This window comes from Sprattus sprattus (genome assembly GCF_963457725.1).
Source record: "Sprattus sprattus genome assembly, chromosome: 2".
In the NCBI taxonomy this organism is placed as follows: domain Eukaryota; kingdom Metazoa; phylum Chordata; class Actinopteri; order Clupeiformes; family Clupeidae; genus Sprattus; species Sprattus sprattus.
This window is the reverse complement of record NC_137921.1, coordinates 63,853,593-63,869,960: the sequence shown is the minus strand read 5'-3', so window position 1 is coordinate 63,869,960 and position 16,368 is coordinate 63,853,593. Positions and strand designations below refer to the sequence as shown.

The following is a 16,368-nucleotide window of genomic DNA, read 5'->3' as shown; positions in this document are numbered from 1 at the left end:
TTTTAAACGCCCATATACTCATTCATTTGGACATGGAAGTGAACATGGGGCCGCTGACCCAAATGAGAAACGTGGGCTTGCATGTCTTGGATGCAAGTGATGAGACGGATCATTTCTAGCCTCAGTCAAAAGGTTTGTCACAGCTGGCCAGGATGTGCCTTTGTGTGGAAAGTGGCCATTGCTTATAAATGTTAGCAAATAATGATGCCTTTGAGAGAATCATGTAATATAACTGAGGTCAGAAAACAGCATTAAAAAATCCTCACCACCCTTCCGATTACTGCTCAAATTCCATCTAGTGCATTGAGTACATTTGCCTCATATCGTTAAAAAAGCAGGTGTTGAGTAGTCCCTTCAGCAGTCCATTCACACAGTATTGCCATTAAAGATGTATCTTTGAGTGCCAAAGTCAATGGATTCATTCATGTTCAAGACTTAGTGCTAAGGCTATATTATGTCTGTGTTTATGTGTGTGTGTGTGTGTGTGTGTGTCTGGGTCTGTGTGTCTGGGTGTGTGTGTGCGTGTATGTGTGTGTGTGTGTGTGTGTGTGTGTGTGATAAGGCCTTCTTCAGGGCTGTTCTATTTAGTTTTAATTACATGATTATGTCAGTTGGTATATTAAGGTAGATATAGAATAAAATAGCCCCCATAAAATAGCTCCAAAAGTGTATTGATCTCCACTGTGTTTGATGAAGTTTCAGGAAGCAATAAAAACATATTTATTGCATATTTTTGTTTACTTAGAGTGAGAAACTAACCAAAATTGGATCCATATTAGAAGAACAGCCGCACAAAACCAAAGCAACAAACAGCAAAAACCTAGGCAACCGTCCTTGGTCAAAGTGCAAATTTGACTGAAAATGCAAGCAGACTGTGGTGGCTCTGAGTGACCACGGCACTCTGTGCTGTTGACACACAACTGTGCCCACGGCTAACGAGCATGACTGTGGGGGCACGACACACAACTGTGCCCATGGCTAACGAGCATGCCTGTGGTGGCATGGCACACAAGGCACAGACAGGATCCTTTCACATGGATGGGAGTATGAAAACAAGAAAATAAAATGCTAAAAGGGATAAACATGAAATGTTTTGATGGTCTGAATAAAGCACACAAAAATTATCCTGACGTTGCTTTTCTAAGGAGCCTGGGGCAGAATGAGTGTGTTTTGTCAACTTGCCTTTTTCAATTTTGTTACATCAGTTTGAATATTCGTCAAATGGAGCAAGCCATTGTTCTGACTAAATGCATTCTAAGGATTCAACAGTGGCTTATCCTGACCAGGATAATAATAGTCTAGGTGAAACAAGCCATTGTCAGAAGAATGAATGTGCACAAAATATTGTGTCTGACAGGCACTTGCTTTGTTGTCATCAAGCACAACAACATGATGTTAAATCTCCCATTCACTAGTTGGGTAGTGGAATCAAACAAGTCATTCAGAGTTCAAGTCTGGTTCAGCTAATCATCTTTTTTGTGTCACAGTGGAAATTTGAAGGGATTTTGTGCGTGTCAGAATAGGCCCACGGGCTTCTGTTACCTGGAGGTAGGCTGAAACTGTGGCAGAAACCAAACATGACTGAAATAGAAGATGACCTCATCTGGACAGTATCGCCACAACACTCCGAGTGCAGTCGCTCAGTAGTTCCTCTTCTGGAGAAGGAACACATTCGGTGTGTGGGCCCTCACCATGGCAGATGTGCTCGAGCACACAGCCCAGGCGCATTTTTTGTCAGCCAACCAAAGCAGCATTCACAGAGCTCACTGGCTAACTTCAACTGAAGCCGAAATGGTGGACCACCCTTGCAGCAGATCTCTCCCTGTAAACAGAGCATTTAAAACACATCCTGAGTGAGGCCGAAAACAAAACATGTACAATCAAATTAGTGCTCGCACAGCAAAAGAGCTGGTTCTGCTTACTCACCTGCAAGCTGACAGAATTAGCAGCCTAAAGTCCACAATGACTGAACCTAATCGACACCATCTCTGGAAAAATTGTAATGATGCTTATCTATACGACAATCTGGCAATGATGTAATTCTGACGTTCTCTTGCCTTCTGTGATTTCTCAAGACAAAACTAATCTAATTTCCATTACCCTTGATTCCCATCTAGAAATCTTATCGCTCTAACACGCCTATTTACCGAGACATTTGTTTTATAGTGTAATGACGTTTACCCCAAGTTCATTACTGTGCACTGCCAACTTACAGAAGTAGCACTGATTGATTTCCATATGACTTTGGCAAACCATCACTTTTGTGTATTTGAGACGAGCAGACTCACTGTGATTCAGTGATTGATTCATCATTTAGTCTCATTTGTAGTTCGGTTACAGAATGACCATCTCCTTGTCGATCCGTTCTGTGTCAAATATGAAGGAAGAGCACTTCAAATGAATGATGTGGTAGGGACTTCTGGCGTGTCTCTTCAGCTCATCCTCACTTTATTGTGGCCTCTAGAGCACAAACAGGTTAGCACATTCCGAAAAGCTAAACATTGTGTCATCCAGCTAAGATTTTCCGAGACTATCTCTGAGTCATAAATCAGGATTATCCCACATCATAGACAGACAAGATCCCACCGGGTCGTGATGCAACAGTCACTGACTGATCCGTCCTTTTAAGGTCTTTTAAGTTCTGCGTGCTCCCTTTCATGTAGTGGCAGACTGTCTACACACTAGCTTGATGGTGTCAGCACTGTGCTTACTGCCAGAGTGCATCCTTTGTCTGTTTCTGTGTGCTGTAGGAGGCGCCATTAAAACAACTAGGCCCCTATCACCGACATTCTGTCTCAAAGAACATATGGGCACGCTGAGGTGTGCTGCTCTTGACTTGTTATGACATCGAAAAGCCAAACGTCTGCGTTAAGTGACTTGTTGGATGTTAGCGTGTGCATGACTCGAACCAATCAAATATTTATATTTTCTTTCCCAAAAAAGCATTCTACCATCACAAATTGTTTGTCTGTATACCTTTTAGCATCTCCTTTGGTGCTGTTTCTGGATGCAATTCTGTAACCAGGATCATGAAATGTTATCCTTATAAGGCGGAGGATGCCACCGGCTCATTTCAGTGGAAGACCTCACAGATGCTGGTTATTCTTCATGAAGACACACTGACGATGGCTTAAGGCCGAAACGCGTCTGTGCAAAATAAACTGGTCTTATTATTAAGGAGAAAAGCTTGAGAGTGCGGTTTTTATTCTACTAATAGTTAACATTCTTTTACTCGCACCCGAAAACGCATTTATATTTCTCTGAAGTAGAGCGCGCCTATCCCTACTAATACTATTCTTCATGAAGCCCAGTGAAGCCCTGAGCCTTTGGGCTACACAGACTCATGAACCCTAGTTCTACACGATGAGAGTCTATTCCAGACTAACACACAGTCCAGTCTAGGTGTTTTCACATTAGCAGATCCATAGAAGCAGCTTCTCTTTAGTCCTCGACCCAAAAGAGCATAAAGTGAAGCTAAAAGGTATTGATCAAAAATATATACCTGCATTATAAACCTTTTGATTTGCATGATTGTCATATAAAAGCCAGGTGACTGTGGGAAACTAGAGAGATTCCAGTATAGCCGTTAGCATTGCTTAAGTGAGTGAGCAAAGTGCAGGTGGCCGGACATAGCGTCAGTGCTAACAGAACACCACCCCTGGACCCGCAGGCAGCTCGACATGCAGACTCCTCTTGCTTCCCATTAACTCCTGATGTGGTCATCCCTGGCAGGGGCACTTCTAACACTTTTACAGTTCCAAATTACACAATACAGTCCCAGTTTTAATAGATGGATTTACTTTTTCTAGTTCACTCTCGCAGTAACACAGCAGTGGTCCACAAAGTGTTGAAAGCTTCCCTCAAGGGGCTGCTTATGGTGTGCTCTGATGAATTAGCACCCTGTTCTCAACAATAATGGGTGATGGCAGAAGTTAAATATTGTGTTTGCACATTCCTGCAACACTTTGTGTTAAAGCCCTTGTGGTTTTAGCTCACTACTTGTTCCCCTTTTTGGGGGACACCATGAACATATTACGGCCATGCTCCATCATTATTGAACATGTTCAGTTTTCATTTTCTTTGGCTTTTATGAAGTTCTTTCTGTCGTTTGAAATTAATTTAACCCATTAGTGACCCCATAAATCAGCACATTTCATTCTGATGAATTAGGTCTCACATTGACGTGTGGCTCACCCAGATGTGGAAAGCTGTTTCAGGCTCCCTGTCCAGCTAAATCAAATGACTCATCATAGTGCTAACATCATGTTTTTTGGAGAGCTATGGACGATTCTGTCACAGTATAACATCTTAGGCAGCTTTAACGGCCTCAACCCTAAAGCAACAGTCATTAGTGTAATTAAATACTCATCGTTCATAGTGGACTTGTAGAAATAACCGTCTTTTGCTAAGCTTTTGACTAAAACCCATATCTGAAGACATTTCACAGAACATAATGATTTTATGATCATCATAGCACATTTTGTGAGGCTCATCTATTAACAACAACTCAAGTCTGAGATCTGCATAGTAGAGGCTCTGGTCAACCCTCTAAAGAGCTGTTATCGATTTACCTCGAACTTAAGACGAAATTGGCACAAAAGTCTTCATACTTTTTAATGCACTGTATTATGTGTGTTGTATCTTTTTGTTTTTCTCTATTTTTATTTTGTATAATTGTATGTCTGTTACTTTATATGGAACTTGGTGTCTGAAATAAAGAATAAATACAAATATGCAACAGGTTGTCATATCATGTGCTCAGGTCTGCATCACTTGGACCAGTGGTGGACTTTGAAGCTGCTTTAGCCTTTCCCCCTCTCTATTGATATACTTGTACCACCGTCCAAGAGAAGAGAGTCTAGTTCCGACATACCTTTGTGGGGATAGGCTACTCTTGGGAGGGACTTCAAAGCAATTCGTTACCGATAAGAGATGGAGCGTGGCACGGCTAGCCAACCACACCTTTGGGCATCCCTTTTGAATTAGTCTCCAGATCTGTGGAGATGAGAAATACCAGAACCACTACGAGTGATAAAATATGTCTTTAAACCATCTGGGAATGCCCGAAAGGAATGCCATCTACCGTATAAACAAGAGGAGTTCATGTGTTTCAAGTAAATCTATGCAGAATTTGAAGTACATAACAACTCTTTGGTTGTACATCACTAAATGTCAGGGTGCCCTCTGATCATAATCTTCTTAAAGTAATTCATCACAGTCACATCTCTCACTGCCCTACACAAAAGTGAGAACTAAAACAGCATCTGCAATGAGCTGAGAAATATTTCTGAGAGCCATAAAACACCTTTTACAAACTCATGCAATGCATGAGGGTATTTTAAGTTATGTAGGCCTACATATCTGGCAAACTCTTTAGACAAGGTGCTAATGTTATACTGCATAGTGAGTTCTGTTCTAAAACTTACAGGCCTGTTAATGACATCCAGCACCCTGCAAGTTTACAAAAAATAGCCCCATTCTGTACAAGTCTTTGAGACCTGCTGATAGCCTGATGAGTCTCAGTTCTCCTCAGCCAAAAGACATACTAGCGTGTCATGTTTGCTTTCTTCAAAGACATCAGGCACTGGTCCTTAATGTGACAGGGTCATGCCTCTGAATCTTGTTAAGCAAGTTTATGTCACTGTACACCAACCATGGAAATTGTATATTAGTTTACTTGATATTGAAGTTACAGTGTTCTACAGACAATTGTACTTCACATAACTGCACTATTTTTGTAGCACAAGCTAGATATTTTGGTAAGTATTGGTTGTCTTAAACCTCAGGGAAATTTCAGTTGTGTCATTGGGGTTGATTGTGTGAGGCTGGATTCTTAGTTATAACTGTCATTGTCATGCTGTGTACTGAAAGAATCATGAATTCAAGATCGATTAAAGGCTCTAGCTAGCTGTGAATGAAATACCGTGTTATACCATTAAAGACAGCCACCAGCCAGCTGAAATAAGCCAAAATGTGCTTCCTTTTATGTAGGAAAAAAATTATAAATGTCGACCAAGTTTTTAAATTTTCAGTAGTTTTATTGAAAAATGCCTCTTCGGTTTCAGAAATAAATAAGAAAAATAAGGCTGTGGATTCACAATCTGCAGATTAAAACATAAAGCAGCAATACTATATCCATAGTCTTGCACACAGATGTCAACTGCATGAGATAATGATAAAACAACAATGACAACAACTATATTCAGATGAAAATAAAACAAAACAAAACAAAACAAAAAAAACTAAGACAAAACAAATAAAAAACGTACTAAATATACACCACAGACATGCAATTCCACCTTTGGTAAAATCTGCTGTGACTTGATATAATAAAACTGATAAATATTAAGTCTAAAATAACAAAAGAAAGTCATGTTTAAATGAAGTATGTAAAAGTGAGAAACAGCTCGGCTGATGCTGATGTGACTATGACTTCAGTGGCAGAGTGTGAAGTATGACTGTGAAATTTGCAACATAACGATGTAGACAGTAATAATGAGGCATTAATGAGCTGTGATTATGACTGTATACACACAGTGACGTCCCACTGTGCTGTTCTATACATTTGCTCTCAACCAATATGTTTTCAAATGCAGCCTTTTTTTTTTGTTTGTTAAATGCTAACGGCTATCATCCAATGAGTGAAGACATGACGCGGGTATTATACAAGCAATGGTAGCACAAAGTGAATTGAGGAATTGAAGAAAAACAAAAACAAGATCACAGATCGAGAAAAAAATCATTTCCTTTGGTTTGCTCACCTTCCCTTGTGGTTTATTTGTTTTCATGTGTGCACTGTACGTGAAGGTATGGACAAATTAAGAGAAGAAGAAGGCAAGAAGCCCCTTGTGATGTCAAGTGTGCATATCCCTTCACAGTTACATGTCTGAGAGTGACTACAACAAACACATATTTATATATAATTTATACATATAGGAATTGAGTGGAGAACATCATCCGCTTCTCATGGTGCTATCGTCTCTGATCCCTTACTTGATAGAGACCTCCTCCGACGCTCGTTTTGTGAAACATCATATTCCTCTTCTTCAGGTATGGGGACTACCTGTGGGTCCGCTTCGGGTCCTTGAAAATATTTTTGGCCAGTTGAGCATGGCTGAGATTTTAAACTGTTTCGACATACAGGTTTATCATTTGTTTGGCTAACACTGGAGTTCCGTCTAAAGAACTGACCCACAGCCTTGGCTTAGATGCGGTTATGTGTTATCAGCTACTGACTTCAAAGGCACCGAAAAAGGAATTGTAAACATTTCAGTGCATTTGTGCATCTTAGCTGTACTGGAAGACTATGCTCTAATAGAGGGAAGGGTTCTAAAACTTAGAATTACAACACTTTTTCTGTCATTCGTCTAGAAAAACATCCACAGAAAGAAATTAAGTTAGGAATTGTACCATTAGCTTACGCGTGCATTTGGGGCTGCATTGCTAAATCTCACAACAGACAGATTTACAGCTAGTGCTTGACCAAAAACACTCCAAACTGTTAAAATTATCATTGTGCACAAACAAGTGATTTTCTTTTAGGAAAAGGGAATGTTTTAAACCTCCAGGGTCACATGTACAAAAAGCATGTGCTTCATCTAGGCCCTGAGCAAATTGTATGGGTATATCACTTAAGGCACACAGTTACATTAAAAGAGAGAGGCATTCATGTTGGCATTCGGCAAGCAACAGGGTACAAGGCACAAGCTTACTACAGGTGTTATGTGAATGTGATTCATTTACAAGGCACAATTAGTTTATTTACAGGTACCACCTCGCAGTTAACAGGTTAAAAAATGTTTCCCGTCTTGGCCACCATGTTAGTAAACAAATGTTTGTTGTTTTGCTTTGTGGTCATGCTCCTTCACCCGGCAGAAGTGGTTTGTCTGTTCGCCGACTGGCTTCAAGATGCAAACAGGCTACTACGTTGTTGCCATCACCGTTGCTTGTCTGTTTCTAGTAGTTGTGAATTGTTGTTAGTACCAGTCCACTTGTTATGCTCTGCTGTTTTTTTTTTGTTCTTTTTGTGTTTTTAGTGGGTTCAATGTTCTTGAATCAGTTCGTTGGTTAGAAACAGGTGTCTCTCAGGATTTCAAAGTGAAAGCAGCACAGGTGATTTTAAAGGCTTATTATTGTGATCCTGAAACAGGTCAGAGATGACAAAAATGTTAGATGTCACCAGTGCTTTTCCTTTAAGACATTTACAGCCAAGAGGTCAAATATACATTGCTCCCTTTCAGCAAACTATGCTCAATTTAACTCTTGGTAGTTTGCCTCTATGCTATTGGTTAATTAAAATACATTATTAACTACGTTCATGCATTGTTTATGGCATGCAACCAATGTTAAGAGGGGTGTCACTTAAACCAGCATGCTTCCTTCAGTTACACTTAAGAGGACGTACCTCGGTATCCCTGCCCGTTGTACGGAATGCCCACGCACTGAGAGGAGTCGCAGTAGCCAGAGGGGCCAGGTGGGCCTCTCACCCCCGGGTTGCCATTGCGGCCAGGGGTTCCACGAGTCCCGGAAGAGCCTGAAGGTCCGGGAGGTCCGGTTCTGGACTCACCTGGTGGTCCTGGTGGAAAGATGTGCAACAGTGTTCAAAAGCGTGTCCCTCGTGGTGGGCTCTCAAACTGAGTTTTTTGTTTTGGCTAAGAGACAATATTTATTATGATTAACAATGTAGGAAATATTGTAAAGTCTTTGATGCAAAGACTTGCGAGCTTCAACGATGGGAGGCTGACATCATTTGCCAGTTGGCATGTACACAGAGGAATTTATATACGATCACAGGTGTTGCAGGTTTTTCCATCATATTTCATTTTTGACCTGCAACAGCTTGACCTGGCAGATTCATCTCTGTCAAGGTTAAAAATGACAGAACTAAATTTGTGTGGAGACCCTCTGGTTCCTGCTAACACTTCTGTGACAGGTCGTCACTGTGATGGAGACCCTCTAGTACCTGATAACACTACTGTGACAGGTCTTGACTGTGATAGACTACTGTGTAGCCCTGGAGAAAGTGTTATTCTGAAATCTGTCAGAGGAACAGTTAATCAATCAGCCCTCATGTCAGGAGCAAATAGACAGAGGTTATACATCATATTCTCTTAACTATAAAGCTTTCTATCTGGGATCAGATCAAGGAATAAAAACTTTATGTGGTAGTTAAATTAATGGACACTTAAGTTCTGAAGTCCTAGTTGCGGTCCCTTGATCTGCTGACTTCACTCTATATAGTATATAGTATATGTAGTATATAAGTATATTGTTCTTTTCAGGCTAGCTTGTCCGGCACAACCTGTCCGAGACAACCTGTTGTAGTTTGGCATGAAGGTTTGGTTTTGTTTTGGAGTCTTAACTTACCAGGGGGTCCAGGTTGTCCCCTTTGTCCTCTCTGTCCAACGCCAGGGCTGCCCCTGTCTCCCTTCTCACCAGCTAGTCCTGTGCAGGCAAACACCCAGCCACACAAACACAAGGACACACACACACACCCAACCACACATACACAAAGACACACACACACACACACACAACCACACATACACAAAGACACACACACACACACAACCACACATACAAAAGTAACAGAATGTAACCACTGGGACAACATTAGAATGCGCACAAGGCACAAAAACATGTTTCCAAAACCACAGGAAAGATCACAAGGACTGATGTATGGCTGGACAAAGGACAATTGAGGGCCTACTTCTGGTGGGATACCAACAGGATGTTTTGAAAAAGCTTTGATTCAAAACAGGTTGAACCAAAAGAGATGTTAGTTGTAAGACGGAGAAGCAAATCCAGTGACATGACATTTTAACAGGTTGCCTAAAGCACTAACTACCATTGGGATGCAGAGATTCAAAGTAGCAGAATGGCTTGCATTTAGGGCTGGGCAAGTTAACGCGTTAATCTCGCGTTAATTCATCAATTATTTAACGGCAACAATTATTTTATCAGTCGTTAACGCAGGTTTTATTATTTTGCCCAAATGCTTTTATTTTGTAAAAGTCTACCGCAAAACCGGAAACGGATAAACCATAGATATATATATATATATATATATATATATAAAGATGTATGGTCGCATTGCCAGCCAACGGAGTTGAAAGTCCAGACTTGGCGGCCATCTCGCCACAGTCAGCTTGCTCACGTAACATTGTGTTGGTAGTGGTTTGGTTTGTTATAAACGTCAGAGAGGAGTTATGACACTACTAACTTATGAACAATTATAAATATAACCATGGGTTTTCATATGAAAATAACAGAACAGATAGGTGCAATAAATACACACATGCAGAAGGTATGTAATTTATGTTAAATCAATATACTCAGCATACAGAATGGCAACATGAGATATATGTATACTTTTAAAATAGGAATATTACTAATATAATACAATTATTTGAATTGTTACATGTTTAGTTTAAATAAGTAATAATTCTAGTAACTGCTAGGCCTAGCCTACTAGATACAAATGCTGATGTTAAGTGTTTGCACAACAAATGCAATGGCACTTTAGTTCATATGGCAGTACATTTAAAATAACAGTGTCAAGTTCTAGGAATTGACAAACTGCACTGAAAGTGTTTTCTGGTTTCTCACTCTAACAGGGACATTTGGTAGGCTACTGAATACAGACTGCTTATGCTGCTCCCTGATGAAAGTAAAGTATTTCTGCTGTTACCTCAGAAATTGCCTGTTTTAATGATAGGATTGTGGCTCAGGATTTTATGGCCAGTTTTTTGTTCTTTTTCATAAAGAACAGGATAACATTAATGTCCTGGCAGTGGCAATGAGCTTTAATTTTGTATTTGCTTTGATAACATTGTTTAAATAGAGAATTACACTGAATATTTTATTTACCTGCTGATGTTAAAAGTGTTTGCACAACAAATGTTATGGCACTTTCGTTCATATGGCCGAACATTTAAAATAAAAGTGCGCTGTACTCTGTACTTTTGAATTCATTGTCGGATTTTGCGTATACAAATGCGAATAATCGTGATTAATCAGGGAAATCATGCGATTAATCGCGATTAAAATTTGTAGTCATTGCCCAGCCCTACTTGCATTACTTGGGAACTGTGGTAAATGCACATAACACATCAAGACTAGAAAAATACATACACTTGACAAGCTTCAGGAGTTCCCAAATAGCTCAAAGCATGCTCATCAAGCCAGGCATGGCCCACATGGGCCGGTCTGCCGCTGAGAACTAATAAAGCAGTGATCAGCTGGATACTGAATCCCAAACTCCGCACGTCTGTTTTCGCCCCATAAAGCACCTCACTTGGCATGCAGCAACAGAAGAGTTTTGAAGAGTGGCAAGGAAAAAAAGAAGATCGCGACGAGCACCTCTCTCTCCCTGATTTCCAGGCGATCCAGGATTTCCGGGGAAGCCGTTTCTGCCTATTCTTCCGGGCTCTCCACGAGGGCCTTGAGATCCAGGAGATCCAGGTGGGCCTGATGGTCCAGGACTGTTGCTACGTTGATTGCTGGGGATCTGGTTTATGAGTTCACTGACGCGACTCATCTGACCTTGAAAACAATGTTATGAGCACAACAAATTAGAACAACAAATTCATTGAGACTCATAATAGTATCTCATCTTCATATCATGTCCTGCAAGGCTGCAATGATGTGATGCTTTTCTACATGTACGCCCACAATCCTTTTAAAATTTTTACATCAAGCACTACCTTGAAGGGATCTTTGCAGTTTACAATCAGGCGGAAAAATAGTAAATCACTAATAAACCCATTGGTCCTCAAAATGTACTGCCTGCATATGTTTTTCATAACAAAATGAAAATCATTCTTACTGTTCACTAGATTTTCACAGACTTGTCTGGCAATGTTTCTCATCATACTTTGGGAGGCAATGTCGCCCTATAAATGAAGAAAGTAAAAAGTGTTAGTGAAGAGCAGAAAGCATGAAAGGTTCATTCATTCACAATCCATTTCTTACGCAAATTGAAAACATCACTCACTCTGTCGCCCTTGTCTCCTTTCACCCCCGTGGCTCCCTGCAACACAGCGAATTAGTAACAGAACACACAGACATGTGCAACATTAAATGAGGCTTTGTCCTCCAGAACGTAAGCACACAATTGCAAACTCAGCCGATAGCCTGAGGATAGCAACTATGTAATAGTGTGTTTAAGTCAATGTCCGGTATTTTGTTGGCATAACATAATGGGGACACTTTTACCCCGAATGACTTCATGGGCAGTAAGGCAAAACCATGCAGTTCAAATATCCACCAAGGCTAATGCCCTGCGTGCACTGATAATGCTGAGTAATAGCTTAGCACAGCAGTAATAGCTTAGCACAGCAGTAATAGCTTAGCACAGCAGTAATAGCTTAGCACAGCATGGCTGTCGTGTGATTTCATTTCAACCAAGGAGGAGCACGTGACACCTGATATGGCCCATCTATCAGTGGAGGCAAGCCTGACACTACACTGGCTGCCCACTCCTACACCAGACTATGAAGAAGGGAGACTGAATGAGCCCCAAAACTATGGGAAGCCATTATGTTCTGGGTTCAAAACAGGCTGTACTCACAGGAGTGCCACTGTCACCAGGCTTTCCAGATTGTCCCGAGGGGCCGTTAACTCCAGGAGGTCCAGGAGGTCCCTAGAACCACAGAAACATTCAGCACCCCCAAAGATAATATCAACCCCAGAAACATTAGCGATAGCTCTAGCTTTGGTAATAAAAAATAACAACACACCATTGGTCCTGGGGGACCTCTCGGTCCGGCTGATCCTTCCTTTCCTAAGGGTCCCTATGTATAACAACAGCACAGAATGAGTAGAGGTGATGGTGGATGCATTCACATGTACAGTGCAATTATGTATTTGATAGGGAATAGCAATTCAGCTCACTCTTGGTCCAGCCGGTCCAATAGGCCCGATCCGACCAGCAGACCCAGGTGGGCCCTGTGAAACAAGGCCAAGGAAAAAAAATACCCAATTTAGTACCAGAGTTTCCTAACATCTCACATCAGCACAGGTCACAAACCATTTGACCCACCACAAAGGCGACCCCTTGTACATGTCAAACAGTAAATCTCCTTTTCAACTCTCATTTACTCCCAAAAAACCCTCACTCACGTCACGTTTTTATAGTCAATCCTCCTGCAGCTTTGATGCTTGGGCATAAGATTTACAGGGAACATAATATATTCCAGATCCGTTTTATTGGCTTTTATAAACCTGGGCTGCTCTCTCTGCAAGTCATTAAATGGATGTTGCTATGACATCTGCTCCTGAGTCGTCACCTGCAAAAACTACCCCATACTTATTCGGATGTTGGCTTTACTAAGCGTCAAATATCAGAACATTTATTAATCCACACATCCAGCCTGGCCATGAGTGATATATAAATTGAGCAACTGCAGTGTAAGCACTAAACTTGTTCAGCAGGGATGTTTTACAAATACCAACAGCTGCAATAGTTGTGAACTATAGCTTTCCTGTATACACAACATAGTTCAATCAGATGTAGAAATGAATAGTAATTGTTCAGAGGATAAATATGCTAGATTCCTTCAGTACATTCAATCAAACTGTTCTAAAGATTAAAGATTACAATTAATATTAATCTATAAAGTACAACTCACGTGACTTCATAGAACTCTTTGATCCATACACCCCTGTTATGCTTGGATGTATACTGGATGTAATAGTAACCCAGTGATGTAAGTGTGCCCTGTTTGTGAACCACGTATTTTCAGGTGATCACTGTATGATTACAACCATTCTATTATTATTGACTCATTTATTTATTTTGCAGTCTGGAGTCCAATTTAAGGTGCTGTAGCTGATGCATGAGACTTGTACCAAGCCTCTGGCTCTACAGTATACTGTAACATGAGCGCTCGCTTATCTGAACCCTCTCATTTTGACTCACGTCCCTATGTGCCTAAATATGGAGCAGGACCCACAATAGAAGTGCAGGAGATGCACCAAGTCAGAGGAGATCAAAAAAAATCTGCTACGTTACCAAATCATGTGCATTAAAGTGATTTGTTTTAGACTAGGCTAATCTGCAGTTCAGCAGAGATTAGATCTCATTTCATGATCTCAGCCTGATGTTGGTCTCTGACTCCAATTTTATTCCTGTTCTCTTGCAATGTTACTCGAGGCTTGCCATGTGCCGCAGACAGCCTGAGCAGTAGCAGCTCCACCGCTCTACGGATAATACCCAGTTTCCTGCTCAAAACCACACACATCACTCCCTCCCAGCCAACTCACTTTATGCCCAGGAAGTCCAGAGTCACCGGAATCTCCTTTTGGTCCAGGCCGGCCCTGGAGTAAAAAAAAAAACCAGAACCAACATTTGTGTTACACATTCATCAACTGTCAGTGAAGCATTCAGCTCATTTTTTTTGGCATGGAAGGTCAGTGGAGTCCGTCACAAAAGTTTTGAGTCGGAAAAGTAATGATATGCATGGCTTGTTCAATTTCACAGTTTTTGTAGATGCACATGATTTCTTCAATGTCAAAAACTTACTGTAATCGATACAGTGAGGCCTATGCACATGCTGTGGGCATAAGACCCTCACCTCTCCTCGTGAAGAACCATATGTCTAAAACCAAACATGACGAACCATAACAGAAAAGCGATATTTTGAGTACTGTGTTTCTAAGGTGTTCCAAATGATTCTGCCACTCCTTGCATTCTCTGCCATTCAGCAGTCACCCGCACTGTGTACTGTAAGCAGTTTCTTTTATGAGGAGGAAACTGCGGCAGATTTATATAGACACATAAAGATTAGGTGGTCTGAGGGGTTTGAGATATCAAATGTACGTTCCCAGACAGGGTGGAATGTAGACTGCAAAGCTCACTGCCACAGTGGCCTCCACTCTCAGGATAACAAACAACCAGATCCTGAGCCTCACTTTGAGGTGCTGAGAGGAAGAGGGAAATTTATGGGAAGTTCCTGAGAGCTGGCGACACTCTGAGACAGTGACTAGAGATGGGGGAGGTTTAGGAGAGAATGGGGGAGGGGGGGTGCACACACTCACAGCTTCGCCAGGAATCGACATTCCACTAGGTCCTTGAGGGCCTGGAAGGCCCATGGGCCCAGTCGCTCCCATCTCTCCAGGTGGACCCATTGGACCCTGTTGATACACCAGAGGAAGTACTTGATTTAAGATGGAGATCCACTGTAAATCAGCGAAGGCAGGTCTACATGATTTAGTTGTGTCTGGATAGCTGGGCCACATTTGTCTCCTGGAGCCTTCATCCTGAACCAAGCCTCTAATCCAATCTTAATAAAAGTCTTAATAAAGATGGATTGAAAAGGGAAAAGAATAGAATCACAGTAGCATGATACTAACCGCAGGGCCATTCTCTCCTCTCTCACCCCTTGGACCTTTGCTTCCTGGGGCACCCTGCAAAAGGAAGTACCGTTAATCAGAAAGATGTGACAAAAAAATTTGAATTGAGGATGACCCACCCCCTGCAGTAGCATAAGCTGCTAGCATTAGCCGCTGAGTCTCCTCAGGCTCTGTCAGACTCATGTCAGGGCTTCCGTCCATACATTTCAGGAGTGTTTTGGGAGATGATATCTCTTGTGATGGTCTTACCACAGGCCCTTGAGTTCCCTGAAGTCCCGTGCTCTCGGTGGTGCACGTGCAGGCGTTGGGGAGAGCTGGGCACTTGGACTCATCTCTCTGAGTTAGAGGAAAAGAGACAGAAGGGCAGAGGGGACACAGATTAGTTCAGATCAAAGAGATGTCTTGTGCCTGACAGACAGATAAGACGCACCGGAGCCATAAGAGTAGTCCCTGGGGGCTTTAGTTTCTTTGGAAATCCTTCAGACATCACTACTTAACATTAGCGGTGCGTGTGTTGTTTAGGCAGCCATTAGTGGAATTCCTTATTCATATCTCTATTCATCAAGGGGGTAAACCAGGGGGTCAGCGAGGGCCAGTACAGTACAATAGGAGCACACCATAAAATGTGTAAAACAGTACTCTGACAAGACGGGCTTTGTTCGTTTGCTAATGTGTCCCACTGAATCCTGTTTCGTGGTATGAGAGAGAAAGGGTCTCTATCCCCCCTCTGGGTGCTGCTGGTTTGGGCAAACAGTTGAAACTTCAAATCAATAACATTCGTCCTTTGACTAGGCCAATAGGAAGCTGAAGCTGGGTCTTTGTCTTCCAAATGGCCATAAGCTATCACAGCTCCTAAAAGGTTCTCCACCCTTAGCTAAGGATACCAGTCTCACTGGAGGGGGTTCACTTTTATGTAACTCCATTTTACGACTGTGAGAATGTCATGAAACCACAATATCACTCGGAATTTCACAATAACTCTACTTCTTACTGGAGTAAAGAGCAAAGAAGACC

The 16,368-nt window shown here is 41.6% G+C and overlaps 1 protein-coding gene across 5 annotated transcripts in view; it reads right to left on the bottom strand.

Moving 5' to 3' along the window:
- Window positions 1-6,023: 6,023 nt before the first annotated feature.
- The window catches only part of col12a1b (collagen, type XII, alpha 1b), a 73,129-nt gene continuing 62,784 nt past the window's right edge, over window positions 6,024-16,368 (bottom strand). For 4 of the 5 annotated variants that reach the window (XM_080833210.1, XM_080833211.1, XM_080833212.1 and 1 more), the window contains 13 exons: window positions 15,604-15,690; window positions 15,355-15,408; window positions 15,040-15,135; window positions 14,266-14,319; window positions 12,895-12,948; window positions 12,741-12,794; window positions 12,572-12,643; window positions 11,996-12,031; window positions 11,828-11,894; window positions 11,362-11,544; window positions 9,367-9,444; window positions 8,405-8,575; window positions 6,024-7,083 (listed from right to left, as the gene is read on the bottom strand). In XM_080833210.1, coding sequence (XP_080689336.1) covers window positions 6,965-7,083; window positions 8,405-8,575; window positions 9,367-9,444; window positions 11,362-11,544; window positions 11,828-11,894; window positions 11,996-12,031; window positions 12,572-12,643; window positions 12,741-12,794; window positions 12,895-12,948; window positions 14,266-14,319; window positions 15,040-15,135; window positions 15,355-15,408; window positions 15,604-15,690 — 1,125 coding nt within the window. In that variant the 3' untranslated portion in view covers window positions 6,024-6,964. Of the gene's footprint in view, window positions 8,141-8,404; window positions 8,576-9,366; window positions 9,445-11,361; window positions 11,545-11,827; window positions 11,895-11,995; window positions 12,032-12,571; window positions 12,644-12,740; window positions 12,795-12,894; window positions 12,949-14,265; window positions 14,320-15,039; window positions 15,136-15,354; window positions 15,409-15,603; window positions 15,691-16,368 lie in introns of all 5 variants that reach the window. The other variant, XM_080833214.1, reaches the window with a different exon arrangement.